The sequence below is a fragment of the Triturus cristatus genome, chromosome 12 (genome assembly GCF_964204655.1).
Source record: "Triturus cristatus chromosome 12, aTriCri1.1, whole genome shotgun sequence".
NCBI classification, from domain to species: Eukaryota; Metazoa; Chordata; class Amphibia; order Caudata; family Salamandridae; genus Triturus; species Triturus cristatus.
The window spans coordinates 515,118,732-515,138,370 of NC_140595.1; the positions used below are offsets into that span (position 1 = coordinate 515,118,732).

Genomic DNA, 19,639 nt, shown 5'->3' on the forward strand with positions numbered 1-19,639 from the left:
CCTCCGCGCCCGTTCGCCACTCCGGTAGGAGGAAGTATCAGTTTTCACCTGGAAGAGTTTGAAGCCATTACAAGAGACAAATGGGTACTGAATATTGTACAGCATGGCTACTTGCTGAGGTTCAAGTCTCCCCCTCTACAAGTAACCCTACAGTGGCAGCACCTTCCTCAAATTCAAAATCGGCTTTTACTGGACGAAGTAGCTACTCTCCGCTCCAAGAACGCCATAGAGGAAGTACCACCCCTCCAAAGAAATCAAGGAGTATACTCCTGTTATTTTCTAGTTCAAAAGCGAGGAGTAGTCAAAGAGTACAGACCCATCCTCGACCTGCGTCTGCTCAACGGATTTGTCAAGAAGGAAAAGTTCAGAATGCTAGCCCTGCATCAAATCTTCCCGCACCTTCACCAGGGAGACTGGATGTGTGCCATAGACCTGCAGGACGCCTATTTTCATATTCCTGTCTCAGTGAAACATCGAAAATTCCTCAGGTTTCAAATCTCTCGTCAACACTACCAGTACAGAGTTCTGCCGTTCGGCCTCAAATCTGCCCCACGGACATTCTCCAAGTGTATGGCGGTGGTAGCTGCCTTCCTCCCCAAGCGGAAGATCTTCGTCTATCCCTATCTAGACGACTGGCTCCCGAAGTGTTCCACTCCTGCTCTACTCCAGAGCCATCTCTCGTTCTGCCTCAATCTACTACAGTCATTGGGATTACAAATCAACTACAAAAAGTCGGTCCTCAATCCCACTCAGCGGATACACTATCTGGGCGCCTCTCTGGACTCCGCAAAGGCAAGCGTGTGTCCTTCGGAGGAGAGGTTATCATCCATGCTTCAGAAATGCCACACGCTTCTCGACACTGCATTCCCCACAGCCAGGCAGGTGTCTTCATTTCTGGGGTCGATGGCTTTGTGCAATTATATTGTACCCAATGCACGCCTTCACATGCGACCTCTACAACCAGCGCTAGAAGATCAGTGGTCGCAGAGGTCCGGTCGCTGGGAAGATCTTGTTTTTCTCCACCAAGCCACCAGAGATGCCACCAGATGGTGGATGAAACGCTCCCATCTGCTTCAAGGCGTCCCCTTCCATCAGACGCCTCCGACACAGACCGTGGTCTCAGATGCCTCAATGCAGGGCTGGGGTGCTCATATGGACCAGCTTCAGGTACAAGGTCTCTGGTCCAATACCGAAAGAAGTTATCACATAATTTTTTGGAGCTACGAGCAGTCCATCTGGCTCTCAAATCCCTGTATCCTTCTATCCAAACCAGCCATGTTCAGATTCAGACAGACAGTACAACAACTATGTTCTATCTGAACAAGCAAGGAGGCAGCAAGTCACGAGTCTTGTCTCTGGAGGTTCAGTCCATTTGGCGGTGGCTACTGGCGAAAGGTCTTTCATCATCGCTGTACACCTGCCAGGAACCCTGAACGTGCAGGCAGACTGCTTCAGCAGAGACTTCGTAGAAGCACATGGCTGGGTGCTCAACGAAGACGTCGCCCAAGAGATCTTCCGGCAGTGGGGAGTACCGGACATCGACCTGTTTGCAGTTGCAGCAAAAAAATGCCCTGTCTTCACCTCAAGGTTTCCCCAACAGGGATCATGGGGGAACGCACTTTTGATCAGCTGGTCGCAGACATTGCTGTACGCCTTTCCTCCTCTCCCTCTCATTCCAGCGGTCATACAGAAATTCTACAGGACCAGAGCAAGGATGATCCTAATAGCTCCGGAGAGGCCCCGCCAGTGGTGGTATCCGGATCTCCTCCAGCTGTCAGAGGTGCCACACCGGAGATTGCCTTGCCTGCCGAACTTACTGACTAAGAACCAGGGGAGAGTGTTCCATCCCAACCTCCCCTCCCTTCGCTTGACGGCATGGCTCCTGAAGTCATCCAGTACGGAGATTTAGATCTTCCGGCGGACTGTATGAACATTCTTCGAGAAGCAAAAAGGCCCTCCACTAGGAAGTCTTATGCCTTCAAGTGGAAGAGGTTCTACATTTGATGTAGAGATAACGCTCTTGATCCAATCCAGGGTCAAGAACAGGTTATTCTCCATTACTTATTGCACTTGGCAAAGTCTGGTTTAAAATACACTTCTATCAGAGTCCACTTAGCTGCTATCACAGCTTATAGACAATATACTACCCAGGCCTCATTCTTCCAGCTGCCGGTAGTCAAAGATTTCCTAGAAGGGCTTAAAGTATTTCTACCAGTGAGGTCTCCTTCTCCTCCCTGGGAGCTCAAAATCGTTTTCTCCAAGTTGATGGGGGCTCCTTTCGAACCTATTCATAAGGCGTCCTTGCAGCATCTGACCTGGAAGGCTGCCTTCTTAGTAGCCATCACTTCTGCCCGCAGGGTGAGTGAGATTCAGGCCCTGTGCTGCAAGGAACCTTACACTGTTTTGCACGCCAATAGAGTGGTACTACGTACTCATCCGAGATTCCTGCCCAAGGTGGTCTCGGATTTCCACATTAATCAGGTTATCACGCTGCCCACTTTCTTTCCTCAGCCAACCACTCCCCCGGAGAGAACTTTTTCATTCTCTAGATCTCCGGAGGGTATTGAAATTTTATCTTGCAAAAACCCTTTCGCTTAGAAAGTCTGACAGGCTCTTTGTCAATTACGGTCCAACAAATACCGGGCTCGCTGCTTCCAAAAGGTCTATTTCTAGATGGATTGTTTCCTGCATAGCCTTGTCTTATCAACTGGCCCACAAGGTTCTGCAGGTTAGACCAAAAGCACACTCTACTAGAGGGAAAGCTTCTACTGTAGCTCTCCTTCGCAACGTTCCCATTTCTGAAATTTGCAAAGCAGCTACATGGCGCTCTATACATACCTTTACATGCCATTATTGCCTAGATTCGGACGCACAGGCTGACGCCCAGGTGGGGCAGGCCTCTTTAAGGAATTTGTTTGCATAACTGCTCTGCGAATGTGATGTTACTGCATGTTCTAGATGCTTTATTGCTCGTCCGCGAGATTTTGGGTATGGGCTTGCTACTCTATTCATAGATTATGACTATTGATGAGTATCCCCTGGATGAGAAGGATTAGTTACTTACCTGTAATCCTAGTTCTCATCCAGGGGTATACTCATCAAAGTCATAAGCGATCCACCCACCTCCCCGGACGAGCATTCTTCTCAAGTTATTGTTTATTGATTGCAGATCTACTCAGGTGCGTGTGCACCGTTAAAAAGAACTGACCTAACTTTCACCTGTGGTGCATCATAGGAGCAGAGGGTCTCCTGCAGATCTTAAAGGCACGGTCCCCCTACTCTAATGCCTTAAAGGCAAGGTGTCAACAAAGAAAACTTTCTTGATACTCTACTGCAGCCTACAGGCAAATACCTGCAATTACAAGTTTGCTTTATGGCAATAAAGCATTGTTGTGTGACAATTGGTTTAGTGCTTCCTTTTTTCCTTATGGGTTAGGGGTACTACAATGCAAACCTATGTACTTTTCAGCATTTTTGCCATGTTTGACACAATTTAGGCTGCATGTATATGTTTTCACATATGCATATATAATATATATATGTATTTTCTATATGCTCCGGGATCCCGCACGTGGACGGGGATTATTCATAGATTGACTTTGATGAGTATACCCCTGGATGAGAACTGGGATTACAGGTAAATAACTAATCCTTTTCGCCTTGCACTTACACCCTATTAGGGTTTCTCTCGTTCAGCTCCTTTCTTCCATGGAGTATTCCTTCCGCTTTCTTATGGCGTTAATCAGTGTTCCTGACGTGCTCTTCTTTCGCTAGCAGTGTTTTGGGACGCATGGTGTAGTTCCTTCCTGCGGTGTCTTGTAACCCTATCAGTGCATCTTGCACTGCTTTAGCGTGTTGCTGTTGATATTCCAAACGGGATGGACAGGCCACTCTTTTCTTGGGTGCCTGTGGTGCTCGTTTGTTTTAATAAAATAATAAACAGGGCTTTATACAATCCAATGTAATACAGCACTATATATAGTAATTTATATATGTCATTTCATTTGTGGAAGTGGGACGATGTTTTCTTCCTTACCTTCTTTCCTACTGGTTTGTTTTCAGGTTGTGGCAGTTGCTCTGACTCCTGTGAGTCCAGCAATTCAAGGGCCTGCTCTCTTGTACTGCTGCCCTTGGTCTCTTCAGCTGCTTCATCCTTGCAGACTGATGTCCGTCTTTTTGCTTTGGGGGCCTACCTTGTCCCCCCTTGTTATCACACGCACCGCTGACGCCATGTCCTCTACCTGTCCGTCCCTTTATTCTATCGCCCCTCACCTTAGCCTACTTGTTCTGTATGCTGGCTATTGTTTGACTATTTTAGCAAGGGTCTTTAAAGGTTTTTTCTTCCTTATACAGAACATATTTATGCGTCTAGCCCATTGATGGTTAGTTGTACCAGTTCTCCTTTGATTTTGTGATCTCTCTTCTTGAGAGTTCTTTTCTTCTGTTGGGTCTTCACCTCCATTTGGGAGCTGTTAAGTCGATTTTACTTTCATGTACGGGTGTATACTAAAGGCTTTTGCGCTCTCAGTACATACTATTCTGCAGGATTTTCTTCTGATAGATTTATACTGCCTGCACTTTTGTTTCCAGTCTCTCTAGTTTCCTTGTGTCATTGGATGTTTCTTTTCCCTCTTTGGTTGTATGCTTCTTCCCAGGTGCATGGGTCATTCGGCCTGACACTTTTATGGTCTTTGACATCATTGTATAATATTGGGGTTCTTGCCCATTGTCTATAATATCTAATTATATTGTAATGGGTGATTCCAGAGGTGCTACCTCTATCTATGATGACTATTTCATCCAGACAATTGTTGTTGTCTTTACCGACTTCTTGTTCAGATATGTTCCATGTTCTCCCGTATGCATGGGTTGTTGGTTTCCCCTCTTTCTGTTTCTACGAAACAATTTGGCTAAGATAATGCTTTACTGTAGCGAGAAGCTTTGGCTCAATAGGGTTGCCTTCTGTCTTGAGTTTCATTACTTCCGGCAGAGTTTGTTTCAGTTTCTGCCATGCCAGGGCACTCATTTTGCATCCATGTTGTATATTGTCTTCAGACACAATTCTCTTCCTCTGCCAGGAGTAAAGGTGCATGCTTTTTCTTCCTTTGCTACCTGTGGTTCCTACCACAGTTCTTGAGCTTCAGATCAATTTGTCCTAATCCTTTCTTAGAGCAGCCAGCCTCTTCTGTCTTCTTATGCTCCATTTAGACACTGGCTAGTTTTATTCAGGGATTTTGCTCCAGTCAGTTAGCAGGCCCTCTTCCGGGGATGTTTTTGCTTTGGTATCAAACTCAAAGGTAAGGAATCTGTGGCTAGATGTCTTTATCACATAAACAACTTACTTTCTGTAATGCCGTATAGGATCTAGCTGCAGATTCCTCACCAACCCTCCCATCTTCCCCGCTCTGTGATCTTTTTCATTCCTATCTTTCATATCCTGCTTGGTGTTAAGATATTCCTCCGGAGACCGAGATCTCTTTCTTGGCACACTGTTTCCTTGGCCAGTTTCTGTAAGTGGCTTCATTTTTTTTTTGCGTGGAATGTAGTCACTGAAGAAACTGAGGTCCATGCATCGGGAGGAGGCACATATGGACTACGTCAAAGTCAAATCCAGTAGTTGACTTCACTACGGAGTATCATACCGCCCTCTAATGACCTGCAGAGGCACTCCCTCAATAGTTTGCCGATCCAGTCTGGCGCCTGCGAAGAATTCAAAGGTAAGGAATCTGCGGCTACATCCTGTCTCTATCAGGTAAGGCGTTACTGAAGGGAAGTAACTTGTTCTGCACCACCTTCTTCTCAGCTAAGTTGGCTTCAAGGACCCAAGCTTCCTTTCCTCTGAAAGTGGTCACTCCTTTAATGCTATCATTCTTCTGGCATTCATTGCTCCACCATATCCCTCTAAGGAAGAAGAGGAACTCTCTTATTTTGACCCCAAAAGAGCAGTGAGTTTCTGTAGCCATAATACCAAGGAACGGCAGCTCTTTGTAGTATTCTCCAGAGTGAAGAAGGGTAAATCAGTGCAAAAATGGAACATTGCCTGATGGATTGTTTTATGCAAAACGTTCTGCCATGAACTGGCTAGGGAGCTCCCTCCTGAAGGCTTACGGGCTCATTCCACCTGGGTCAAAGATGCTGTCACTGACTAGCATGCAGAGTCCTTGTGTAGGAGAGTAGGGTCTGCTTTCTATGTTCACCCCCACTTTTTGCTTTTGCTTTACTGGTTTTCGACTTAGATGTTGCTGTGGGCCTGCTAATCAGACCCACAGCCCTGCTGTTCTCTCTCTAAATTAATACTATGTACTTTAGGTGCATAACCCATTTGGATAGGATCACCTTATTGGCCCCTGTACAGTGTACCCTAGGTACCCAGGGCATAGGTGTACCCTAGGCCTACCAGGGGCTGCAGCATGTATTATGCCACCCCTGGCCTGGCCTTCCATTTTGACACAACTGGCTGATCACTCAGCTGGGGCAAGGTCGTGTAATCACCCCTTGCTTAGGTGTAGTATTCCTATACCTAACTTACATATAGACACATGTGTACCTATCAGTCACTCCTATGGCAGGCCTTGACAATCCTGGAGGCAGAGTGCTTGGTAACATGTGAGATGGTGCTCTAGCATGAGCTGAGCCTGTCTGCAGCTTTCGGAACCTTGTCCTTATAGCTGTTCTATGATATAGCCTACCATATACTCTTAAAGTGCCTTATAACCTCAGACGGTTATGGTAACTATGGTTTGGCTTTATCGAAACATGTCGTGTAAGGTGTCTAACACTCGGGAATAATACCCCATGCCATTTCTGGACATGAGAATATTATTCCCCCCTTCTAGAGGGAAAGACATGTTAAAATCATACTTCAACTGTTAGCCTCTGACCAAAGCCTCAGCATCACAAAATGGATGCTGCTGCCACGACACAAGTCTGACCTCCTGCAGCTGGGAGTGATCCCAGCCAGGGAGGCCTGGACAATAGGTTTCCTGCTTGGGGAGGTGCTAGCACCTCCCCAGACAGCCTTTTTAGTGTATTGGGGCAGGGTGGGCTGAAAGGAATGAGACATGCCTGGGGCACACAAGGTGTTCCTTGCATAGTCCAGTTCAAACCGGCGCTGGGGCACTCCAGCCCCAGCTCTGGGCCGAAACTGGACAAAGGGAAGTGGGTGTAACCACCCCCTCCCAGGTCCCACCCATAAGGCGTGACCTAGCAGGTATCCCAGCCCCCCAGATTAGTATAAGAGTGGGAGTTGGGCCTCAAGACTTTAGATTATCCTGAACCTGCAAAACTGAACAGAAACTCTGGACCTTCGACATTCGACGAAAGAAGAAGACTGAAGAATCTCCCTTGTAGCCAAGGAGTGGCTACCCTGTGCAAACAGGCACCATCAAGAGACTACCCTTTGCTTTGCGACCGTTCTACGAGGAACCGACTGCAGAGCCCGACCAGAGCCTTGACTTCCAGACTTCTCCGACCCTCATCCACATCTGCAGCAGAGCTGAGATCCGTGGAGGCGACGAGCGACGTGGGACCGGCTACCTGGAAAAAGTGGCTAGTAACTTACAGCGCAGCTTCTGAGGTACCCTCGAAGTTGTGCACCGGGGATTGAGAAGCCCCAACCCCAAGCACCATCTGCACCGAAGATCAGCCCCCCACACTCCACGAGTCCTGCGTGGGGCCCTTCAGCATTTTCCTGCTTGCCGCGTCTGTCCGGTTGCTTGCCCGCTGGCTAGTGGCCTCTGTGACGACGCACCCTGAAATCTTCTGCGCTGGTTTGGCTCCTCCAGACTAGCTCCCGCTTCTCTGCAAAGAAGAAGCACCCCAGACCTTCCTGGTCTGCACCAGAAGCAAGTCCTTCGTTCTTCGTGGGTTCCGCTTGCCAAGGCTTGGTGAGTCCTAGTCCAACTTCGACGCCGCCGACAGCAAGAGCCTTCGTGGGACAGCTCGCCTCCTGGTCGTCCTCGACGCTTCCTGGTCCTCCTGGCTGCAGCGACAAGCTTCACCTTCACCTGCAATCTTCACGACAGCGCCTGGTTCCTTCCTGGTTCCACGTGGTCACTGGCTAGTGACCTTGACTCTGTCCCTTCTGCTTGCAGGTTTCCTCTCTTCTTGATCCCAGCCTTGGGATCCACCGGACACTCTTCACTGACTGCCTGTCAGCATCTTTCTTCAGGCATCCATAGGAGTCGACGACGAAAACGACGCATCTTCACCCCTATGCACCCGCAGCCTGTGGGCTAGGTAACTTGGGTACTCCGGTGCTCATCAGGATAGTGACTATCCTAGTGTCTAGTTTTCAAGTCTCAACTTCCTAGCTACTCCGGAAGTGTCCTAAATCTACCGTTTTCTAAACTGTACTATTGCTATTGACTTTTACGCATTACGCGTGAGTGTTTCCACTCTGCACACGAATCCCGTGGGCCTCCCACTTCCTAACTAACGCTAGTGTAGTGTAGCCCCAGCGATTCCCTAGGCCTAGGCCTATTCTATTTCCGTGACAGTGGTTCTTATACCACTTACTTAGTATATGGTTTGCGTGGCCCCTAGGGCCTAACTGTATTACTTACCTGTGTGACTTAATGTATGCATAAATAAGACTGTGTTGTACTTGCCTCTAATCTCATAAAGAGTGCTGAGGGTTTGCTTAGAATAAATACACTTTATTTTATATATATATCTGTTGTGGTGTCCTTTCATTTGGTATTCAAGGGATTATATATGGTATCACAGCTGGCTTCACATGCCATTCAGAGTTTAGCCTAAGACTGCTCTTGTCCATGCTACCACTAGGATAGCTGGTCTATAAGGTTGACTTTACAACCAATCACCATAAGGGTATTTGGACTGATATAAGGTGTACACTAGAACTAGTGACATCATACATCAGGCCAACTTCTCACACCTTGTCTTGGACATCTGTCAGGCATCCATGTGGGCTTCGGTGCACCTTTTCACAACGCACTACAGCCTCACCAGTCCAGTCTGTTGAGAGAGGCTTTTTGCTCATTCAGTACTGCAGGCCTTTTTGGTCTGAATGAGTTCACAGACCTACCACCTTTGGAGGTACTGCTTTAGCATCTATTCACAAGGTGAGTAATCTGCAGTTCAAAGTATCCATCAGAAGAACAACTTACTTACCCTCGGTGACAATTTGCCTATTAAATATTCTATCTAGCCTCCGATTCCTCAACAACCCTCCCACCTCCCCATTATGTGAATTGGACTAGTTTTCATCTAAAAAAGGTCCCAATCTAGAGATCTGCACACTAGACATACCAGTTTGCCAAAGGGCTGTGGGTCTGAGGGCGTGAACTGCCTAGAAAGAAACTGAAGTCCACATGCATGGATGACACTCATACAGTTCTCCACGTCACTTCTGCAGTGAAGTGATGTTGACATGGAGCTGCCCAACGCCACCTACCGGTGCTCCGAAGTACTACTGAAACGTTTCTGGATTAAGTCTGATACCTAAAAAGAATCCCCAAGCTGAGAAACCTGCAGTTAGTGTACCTACCAGAAAGATTGTTTCTGAAGGTAAGTAACTTATTTGTCTCTGTTGTTGATGCTTTCTGGAATCGTTGTGATGCAGTTTACTGGTTCATGGAATAATTATCTGGAACGGACCTCAGTTCACTGTTTGGTCCCTTTTAGAACTGTTGATGTCATGTCTGGCTGGTAAAGTTGCAGCTGGAGCTGCATGGTTCCACCTGGTGTCACAGGAAAGCAAAAAGCTTTTGTTCCGCACCAGTCTGAGGCCTCGAGGAAGACTGTCATTCAGAATATTACTAAGTGAACGTAAATAACTAACTTTTCTTTGATATTTGGTAAGAATATATAAATAAAGCTTTTGTTTATTGCTTTATTACAGATTGTCAAGGGATTGAAGGGGACAAGACGTGTTGGCCAACTCAGTCTGCTTTGACCACGCGCTTGAGGCGACTGATAACTGCTTATCAGCGTAACAGCAAGAACAGGCAGGTCAAACAGATCCAGCAAGCATTCTCCCTCCAAGCTAGTGTGACACAAACTCCATGTGAAGAAACAGTTCTAAATCCCAAAATGGTGGCTAAGCTTGAAAGGCAGCAAAGGTATGTACTGCCATTGGCTTACTTTGCTTTTGAAGATTCAGAGTATCATGCAAGTTATGCTGAACGACAGCAACCTTGCATCGTTTTCCCTACACCCTCGCTGTTAAGGTTTAGCCACCATAGGAGGCAGATGAAAACTGATCCACTCAATAGTTTGATACAATTATAGGAAATATGAGCAGATTCCCACTATTGAATATGAAAAAACAGAAGACCTTAAACTACATCATTTTGCTTTTGGATGAACTGATTGTGTATCCCTTTGGACAGTATCTGGTCACAAGAGGAATATGTGGTCAAAATGCAAAGTAGCTTAAACCATATTTTGTTTTTAAAAAGTATGTTTTATTTCTGGATTTGCCATGAAATAGGGTGAAAACAAAGAAACCTCACCTCAAAAACAAACAATTTTTAATGACTGTTTTTTAACATACAGTTTCAGTTGGAATGATCTTCAGATAATAACCTCATTGTCTGTAACTCTTTGAAGTGTAAATGTGTTAAGCCTACTTAGCTAGAGAAGGAGTTGGTTAGGTTTTTAATGTATGTAATTCTCAACAAGACTAATATAAGTTTAATGTATGACATCTCTCAGATGTGTATATTGTATTTTTTCTTTAGATGGACAAGGAGAGAGGAAGCTGATTTCTACAGAGTGGTGTCCACTTTTGGAGTTGTGTTTGATCCTGGAAGGGGGCGGTTTGATTGGACCAAATTCAGAGCTATGGCTCGACTCCATAAAAAAACAGATGAAAGTTTAGAGAAGTACTTGTATGCTTTCATGGCTATGTGCAGGCAGGTCTGTCGATTGCCCTCAAAAGGTGTGTAACTTACTATTTCTTTTATTTTATTACTCCTAAGGCAACTCCCTTTAATTTTGCAAACTCAATTCGTAATTCATTGTGAATATTTCCATAAGCTTTTGTCTTTTTAATAAAAATTGAAAACTTTATGTAGTAGAGCATTGAGTTGAGAAACTCAATCTAATTAGTCAAAGGTCATGGAACATATTTTGTTGTTTCTAATGGTGACGTCTTTTAATCTTTAAAGTTTCACAGATGTTATGCTGGATCTGGAAGATGTTACATCAGTTCTCCTAACTGACACACATGTAACTACTGACTCTGACATCTTCACTAGAAATTACTTTAAAAAGGTACTGCCAGTGAGTCTGAGTTTTTCCGATCCCTAGAGATGCTGGTATCACAAGCCCCGTGCTAATCTTCATTCTGAATATATTTTCCTTTTTATAATGAGATTCGGGCCTGAGTTCAGTCACAGAAGTATAATCTCTGAAATTTTGGAGTTCAAGCCTTGTGGGCCATGTAAAAGACCAATACTTTGGCCAGACTTGAATGTAACTTACATGTGATAGCTTGGAGTTTGTCATGATGCAAATGGCTGTGACAAGTGTGCCCTAATACTGCCTTTATTGAAGAATGAGAGGCTAAACAGTTTTTTGTATACCGCCTGCAGAAAATGTAGTCACATTCCACCTTCTATGGATTATCCAGCCCAGTCTTTGGTAAAAAACTAAAAATAAATTATGATAACCAGGGTTGGTGGCTGGGTATAAAAGCACCCACACTATTGTGATGAAATAGGTTCCAAATATCTCTTTCTGAGAAGGCTATCAATTATCCGGTGATCCAGAAGGAGGAAGAGCCACCATGTCTCCCGCTGCTGGAACAAGTCAAATGCTATATAACTATGAAGTCTCAGAGCACTTCAAAATGAGTCAATGTTGAGTTTGTTGTATCTGATAGAGACATCTAGCTGCAGATTCCTTTACTTAGAATATCTCCTCAGGCGTCAGACTTGATCCGGAAAATCTTTTTTCCCCAGCAATACCCCTGCACGCCGCGAGGTGCAGTCGCCTGCTCCGTCCTGATGTCGTTTACGGAAGTGACGTCAATGGAGCCATATAAGCCACTCCCGGAGTGCTGACGTCAGTTTTCTACTTTTCCGCGTCCTAACGCGGATCCGGGAAAGTAATACCTCGGGCCGGTTATTGTTTGTTACAGGCCTTTTCGATGCCTTTTGCGTCCAGGAGTAGTGTTCTCGATGCCCTTGTGGCCTTCAACCGTGCCAGTCCTGCTCGTGACGGATGTCAGCGACGGGCCCTCACAAAATCTGTATATGGTGCTTAGGACAGCACCATGACTGTGGAGTGTGACGTTTGCCGCCAGCTGCTGCCGCAGTCACTGCGGGAACGCCGCATGAAGCTGCTGTCTGCCGGATGTCCTGCACGGACCCCTCGCGACGCAGGTCTCCTTCTCCAGCAGAGTCGTCCACGCGGCCGTCTTTCGCCTACCTCAGGTAAGCATTGCTCCCCCTCCCTGGCGTGCCTCCGGGCCCCACAGGGGGGGTAGGGACTCAGGTTGGGACACCGCCGGCGGGTTTACCCTCTGCTCCAACCGAGTGCCCTGACTCTGACACCAGAGTCGCCGCAACATCGGGACACGGCCCGAGGGGCATCCCACGACGTCTAGCCGTTACACAGCCTTCCGAGGCTCCCTGCGGCATTGCTGGAGGTGGCTGCGGCGCGGTGCACGACACCTCTTCAGCGTATTCTCTCCCCGCAGGTTCTACCTCTGGGAATGGTGAGTCAATGCCGGTCCGACTCCGAGCGGTCGAGGCCTTTTCGGAGGTCGCCGGCTCGACTCGAAGGGTCGAGGCCTTTTCGGAGGTCGCCGGCTCGACTCGAAGGGTCGAGGCCTCTTCGGATTCGCAGACGCCGGCTCGACTCAAGGAGTCGAGGCCTTTTCGGAGGTCGCAGACGCCGGCTCGACTCGAGGAGTCGAGGCCTTTTCGTTGTTCGCCGACTCGGCGAGTTGGGCCTCTTCGGAGATCGCTGACGCCGGCCACACTCCTCTTGTCCTTCAGAGCCTTTGCTGGATATTCTCCACCAGGGCGCGGGGAACATGGAACCATTGTTACCTATTGCGAAGTCATTGTTTGACATCCTTCTCGGAACTTGGGCAAGGCTCTCCCTGGGGGACCCCGTGGATCGTGCCGTGGCACATAGCCATAGGCCAGCTCCCAATGATCCCACCTGTTTGCCCTCCATCTTGGAGTTGGAGGACTTGTGCTTCAGGCAGCTCTGTCACTCCTGTTCCGTTGCATCCTCCCACTCTGGAGTCTCAGTGGTTGGAGTCATTTGGCCGCGATGTGTTTGCATCCGCCAGCTAGGGACTCCGGTCTCTCAACACGTGTGTATTTGCTCGGGCTACGGTTGCCCTTTGGGACGCTGTTGAACGGCCTATCCACTCCATATCGGAGAATTCTTGTGCCGATCTGGTCCGCCTAATCAGTGATGGCCGTGATGTTGCATGCTTTTCAATTCGGTCTGCCATGGACACCACGAACTCTGTGAGTCGTGCTATGGCCAAGTCGGTTGCCGTACGCCGCCACGCGTAGCTGCACGATGGCACTTTCCCTGGCACGGTCTCCGGTTCCTTGTTTCTAGCAGGACACGGGGTCTGGTTTGTCCCTTCCTGTCCTGTGCATATTCTTAGTTCTCAATGAGTGGCTCTTGTCTACGCCTTTCTGCCACTGGATCTTTGCTCCGCCCCTGATGTTTTTCTGGGTGTGAGTTTTTACTCCCATTCTGGCACAGGTGCTTCCTTAGGTGGCATTACTGTGTGTGATTCTTCTCAACGTTCTCCATTTTGGTAGATGCTGTCGGTCTTTGGCGGTGTAGACTTTTGGCGCCCGGTTTCTGTCTGTGCCTTCTCTCAATCCTTTATGTGTAGTCTTGTGGTCTAGGTTTCCACCTGTCTCACAGGAGACCAGGATTCTTCCCCCCGTGGGACCTCTTGTTTTTGCTGCATTCTTTTTTTTGGGAATTTTATTTGATTAGAAACCGTTAGCACACAATAAAAGACATACAAGGGCCTACAACCACCAGGGCCGGCCGCTATAGAGCCCGAGGGCCCGCAGTGTAACGCCATACATTCAAATGAACCAGCGGCAAAGTACCCGGCAGTCCGTAAGCACCTATAACAGACCATGGCCATAGGCCAGGAGCGGTTTAAGACAACGGTTTCATTTTTTAATAAACATAACACACACTCAAAGCAATGAGAGTCCGAGATAGCAGCGTGCTCTTCCCAGGACGGGGAACAACATACAGTGTCCAAAACGATTCTGGTCCAGAAGCGGTGAAGGGGGGCAATGGGAAAACAAAGCATGGAACACACATTACACACTCCCGCAGAATGCGCAGCTAGGGGGTCAAAGCAATATCGACCTCTAACGGCAAAGGCGGGGCGCAGATACGGCCTCGATATAAATTCCACGGACCCCATACCCTACTCCATTTCCCTGGCTTACCTCTCGCCACATACACTGTCTTTTCCCTAAACATACACCAGTCCATATTCTCCTTCCATACATCAACCGTGGGCGGCCTCGGGGAGCCCCATAGCTGTGCAATGTTACGCTTAGCCACCATATACCCCAAGGTCACCCACTGCGTCTGTGCCGCATTGCAATCATTCGGTTCCCAGACATTCAACAAACACCTCCTAGCCTCTGGCAACAGGGCCACGTGCGTGACCCCCTCCAGTACAGTATGGAGACCGTTCCAGAATCGCACAATCTCCGGACATTCCCACAATATATGAAGGAACGTGCCCGGCAGGCCACATCCACGCTTACACAATCCATCCATCGAATAACCCATACGCAGCAAACCGGGCCCTGTGACATACACTCTATGGAGGATCTTCAGCTGTACAAACCGGAGGCGGGCCGGGATCGCCACCTCCTTCGGGGAGGCCACCGCCGACACCCAGTCCTCATCATCCAGCTCTAAGCCATTGCCTGTCCATGCCTCTCTCAGACGGAGCAGCAAGTCCGCGCGATCGTTGATGAGTTTCTTGTAAATCAAAGAAATAGTGCTGTCGGGCACATAGCCATCCAACACTCTATCCTCCAGTGGAGAATACTCGGGGATGGCAGCAGCGTCCGGAAAAACCGAACACAGCGCATGGTGGACTTGAGCATATCGGAAATACTCTTTATCGTTCAATTTATATTCCTGTTTAAGCATTTCAAACGTTTTGAAAGCTCCCTTCACCCAAAGATCACCCACCTTACATATACCAATCATGTCCCATTTCTCAAAGCCTTTCGATCTCCACAAACAGCCCAACCGCCCAGAGGCATACAGCGGTGTCGCCCGAGTCAAGCGATCCCTCCACCCCATCGCAGCATTCGCCGCGTGCCACACACGCACCGCCACCCGCGTGGGTCCCGTCAGCCGCGTGTCCGGGGTCACCGAGTACAGCGCCCTATTATAATCCCCACCTGGAAGCAGGAATTTATCCATCTCGAACGCCGGGTTTAAGGCAGGACCATATATCCCGTGGTTCACAGCCGCCAACTGAGACGCCCAATAGTATCGTTTGATATCAGGGAGTGCAACCCCCCCATCGTACCAAGGAAGCATTAACTTGGCGAGAGCAATCCGCGGCCGCCCGTCCCAAAACAGTTGACGCTGGAGACCCTCAACCTCCCGGAAATAGCGGGCCGGTACGACATCCAGAGTATTTTGCAAGGCGTACAAAAAGCGAGGCAGCGACATCATTTTGAACAATGCCGCCCGTCCAAGCGGTGAAAGCGGAAGTCGTCGCCATCTTGCGACGTCGGCCTTCAGCCGCTGGAGGGGAGGGAGAAGGTTTCGCTCCTAGCGGACCGCAGGATCCAGTGAGATAAAGATTACCAAATATTTGAACCCCAGGGTAGCAACCTGAACAGGGCAGTCTTGCGGCAGCAGGGGGGGCTTCCCCGGAGAGGACGTAGACGCACGATTTGGCCCAGTTGATAACCAGGCCGGAGTTGCGGCCAAAGGAAGTCAACACGTCCACCAATACCATTAGTGACTGCCGGGGGGAAGTGAGATATAGAAGGATGTCATCCGCGTAAAGGGAGACACGGTCTTCGAATTCCGGCGTCCATCTAATGCCTCGCAACGACGGCTCCCAACGCAGCCAGGCGGCGAGAGGCTCCAAAGAAAGCGCAAAGAGAAGGGGTGATAGCGGACATCCCTGTCGCGTACCCCTCCCCAGTGCGAAGGGAGCCGACACCCTCCCATTCACCACCACCTGAGCCCGTGGGTCAGCGTATAACAATTTTACCCAACCAATAAACTCAGGGCCAAATCCAAATTTCGCCAAAACGGCCCAAATATATGGCCACTCCAAAGTGTCGAACGCCATAGTAGCATCTAGAGATGCCAAGATGGCCGGCTCCCGTATAAACTCTGCTCTAGCCAGCACACCGTGTAACCACCTCAAATTTAGGGCGGTATTCCGATGGGGTATAAAACCGGACTGATCCTGATGAATCAAGTCGCCCGCGACCCGAACCAGTCGGTTAGCCAACACCTTAGCCAGAATTTTGGGTTCTGCGTTCAACAGCGAAATGGGCCTATAGGAGGCGCAGCGGTCTCGCGGCTTCCCATCTTTGTGTATCACCACTATGGTGGCGAGGCGTTGATCAGGGGGAAGTAAGCCCGCCGCACGTGCCGCCGAAAACATGTCACGAAGATACGGCGCTATCTTATCAGGACGTAACTTATATAGTTCAATGGGAAGACCATTAGGACCACCCGCCTTACCAGACGCAATCGAGCGAATGGCCAAAGCAATCTCATCTGACGACAACTTCGCCTCCATCAATGTTGCGTCCGCCTCCGATAAGGTTGGCAGTGCGATGTCTCGAAGCAACAGATGAGAATCCTCCTCCGAACGCACGGAAACCGGAGAGTATACCCCGCGGAAGTGATCCGCGAAGCAGTCGACAATCTCAACAGGGTCAGTCACACGAACTCCATCCATTCTCTCCACAACGGGCACCACCCTGCTCACTCTCTCCTTCTTATCCAACCAAGCAATCAACTTCCCGGCCTTATCCCCCACGTCATACAGACGCCCTTGCTGTTCTCTATACATCCCTTTAGCAGCTTCCGTGACTAGCGCTCTATAATCTGACTGTTTGAGGCTGAGAACATGCAATTTCTCATCAGTAACTCCACGCTCCAAGTCCTCCTCCATTTCAGCTATTCCAGTCTCCAGGCGAACCACCTCAGCTCTCTCGCACCTCTTAGTATGGGAGATAAGAGACAAGGCCTGCCCCCTGACCACCACCTTATAAGCCTCCCATAGGGAGAGGGCCGACGATACCGACCCCACATTATCAGTGAAGTAGTGATCAGTGGACTTGACCAACTCCGCGCGGATCTTAGGGTTACGAAGATACCAGGGGCCAATAGGTGCCACTCTTCCCTCTGTGCCAGGGTCAACCCTCAGTTGCAACCATATAGGGGAATGGTCAGAAATACCTCTGGCTACGTGACGCACCTCCCCGATCATCCCCGCTTGGGTCGCCGGCATGAGCATGTAGTCGAGTCTCGAGAGACTCCCATGGGCCCCCGAGTGAAAGGTATACTGCGCTTGTCCCGGGTGCATCATTCTCCAGCAATCTACCAATCCCAAAGTGTCCAAAAAACTCCCCAACCAGGCCTTAGCCCCCCCAGGAAGCCCCAGAACCAAACGCCCCAAGTCAGCAAATGTAGTCGTCTGCAACCCCGGGGGCACATACACAGCCACCAGTGAGATGGTTCTACCCTCCCATCTTCCCACCAGTGCCACATATCGCCCCCTATCATCGTGAAGCACCTCGTCCACTGCCAGTGGGAGGGAGGCCCTAACTAAGATGCCCACTCCCCTAGAGCCAGAAGTGAAGCCAGAGTGAGCGGCCAGGCGATAGCCCCTCCTATTTAGGGCCTGGAAGGAGTTCCCAACCAAATGTGTCTCCTGCAGGAAAACGATGTCGGGCGAGAGCCGCTTCAAGAACTGTAACACCACCCCGCGCTTGATCCTGTCCCCCAGACCATTCACATTCCACGAAAGGATTCGCAATCCCCTATCCCCCATTCCACTCCCGCACATGAATCCCACATCCCAGAGAGCACAACCCAAACAACTTCACATTGCCCTGCGAAACGAAAAAACAACAACCATCCCCAACAACCCCCCTCCCCCACAGACCCAAAACCACAACTCCCCCCCTCCCTGCACCCCTGCTTGAGCCCAAACAGCCCCCCCAACTTGCAGTGTGCCTGTCGCCCTAACATGTACCACAAAAGAACCCCAGAAGGAGGAAAGGACCCCAAAAAGCACCCCGCAACCCCCAGACATTTGAAGGGCATGATGTGCCGGATTAGAGTGTAATTGAGCCAAGGTGCAATGAATAGTTAATCTAGTCCATCGCCAGGAACCAAGTTCTAGTCCTGCTCCACCACATCCCGTCCGCTCTCCTCCGCCCGATCGTCTCGATCCTGTCCCCACGGTAGGGCATCCAACCAGTCACCAACCGCCTCCGGTCGGTCAAAAAAGTGGGAACGACCCTGGAACTCAACCCGCAACCTCGCAGGTAATAACATCGCGTATTTCAGCTCCATGTCCCTCAGGCGCCGCTTGACACCCAAAAATCCCAGCCGCTGTTTCTGGACCGCTTGCGTGAAGTCCGGATAAAACCTGACGTTGGAGTTCTCAAACTTCAGCGGCCCAGCCACCCGCGACGCCTGAAGGATAGCATCTCTATCCCGAAAGTTAAAAAGTCGAGCGATTATAGGCCGCGGGGGAGCACCCACTTTGGGCGCACCACCCGGAATCCTGTGGGCCCGCTCCACCGCAAAGAACTTGCTCAATCCCTTGGGCGCGAGACGGTTGATCACCAGATCCTCCACAAAAAGATCAGCAGCAGATTCCTCCGATCTTTCCGGCACTCCGATGATACGGACATTGTTCCGTCTAGCCCTGCTTTCCGAATCCTCAAGTCGACGATCAGTCTGGTCACTGGCTAGCCGCAACCGACGGACCTCCGTCTGCAGGGCGGCCACGTCCACAGTTAGGCTCGACGCCGCTTGTGACAAGGAGTCGACCCGCTCGTTGGTTTTGGACAGATCTGCCCTGACCAAATTTACATCGATCAGTACCGCGTCCAACTTATGTGCCAGGGTATCAAATCGCTGACCCACAGCAGCCTTCATCTCCTCAATGGCGCCCATAACGTCCTGCAGGGTAAACTCCGACGCCGGGCCCGCCAGCTCTTTAGACCACTCAGGCGATTTATGCAGGCCAGCGGGGGATCCCTTTAGCTGCGTGTAACGGTCCATGTTGTTGGCCTGAGCATAGGATCCCCTCCGGGTTGACTTGTCCCCTTCGAGTCTCGCCGCCATCGTCCGGAGGCCACCAAGGTTGGCACCCGCCAGCGCCAGGGACAGGGACCCGTTGGCTAAGTTAAGCGGACACTGCGATCGCAGGCAGGACGTCCGTGGATAGTCCGAAGATCGGGCCAGACACTCCGTTGTCCGCGTTCCTCTGAAACACCAGGGTCCCTCAGCTGATCTCAAACAGCAGACTTGAAAACGAAAGTGAAAGTGCGGGGTACGGGGCAGGTCAAGCCCTGCATGCCGCTGTTGTTCACTTCGTACCCGGGCACCTCACCAACTCGGGACCGGGACCTAGGCACCAGCAGGCCGC

General features: G+C 49.7%; 1 protein-coding gene across 7 annotated transcripts in view; it reads left to right on the forward strand.

Annotated features, from left to right (window-relative positions):
- Positions 1-19,639, forward strand: part of CHD9 (chromodomain helicase DNA binding protein 9) — a 1,905,864-nt gene that overhangs the window by 1,326,519 nt on the left and 559,706 nt on the right. For all 7 annotated transcript variants that reach the window (XM_085637757.1, XM_085637759.1, XM_085637761.1 and 4 more), the window contains 2 exons: positions 9,866-10,085; positions 10,707-10,906. In XM_085637757.1, the coding sequence (XP_085493883.1) occupies positions 9,866-10,085; positions 10,707-10,906 (420 nt within the window). The remainder of the gene's footprint in view (positions 1-9,865; positions 10,086-10,706; positions 10,907-19,639) is intronic.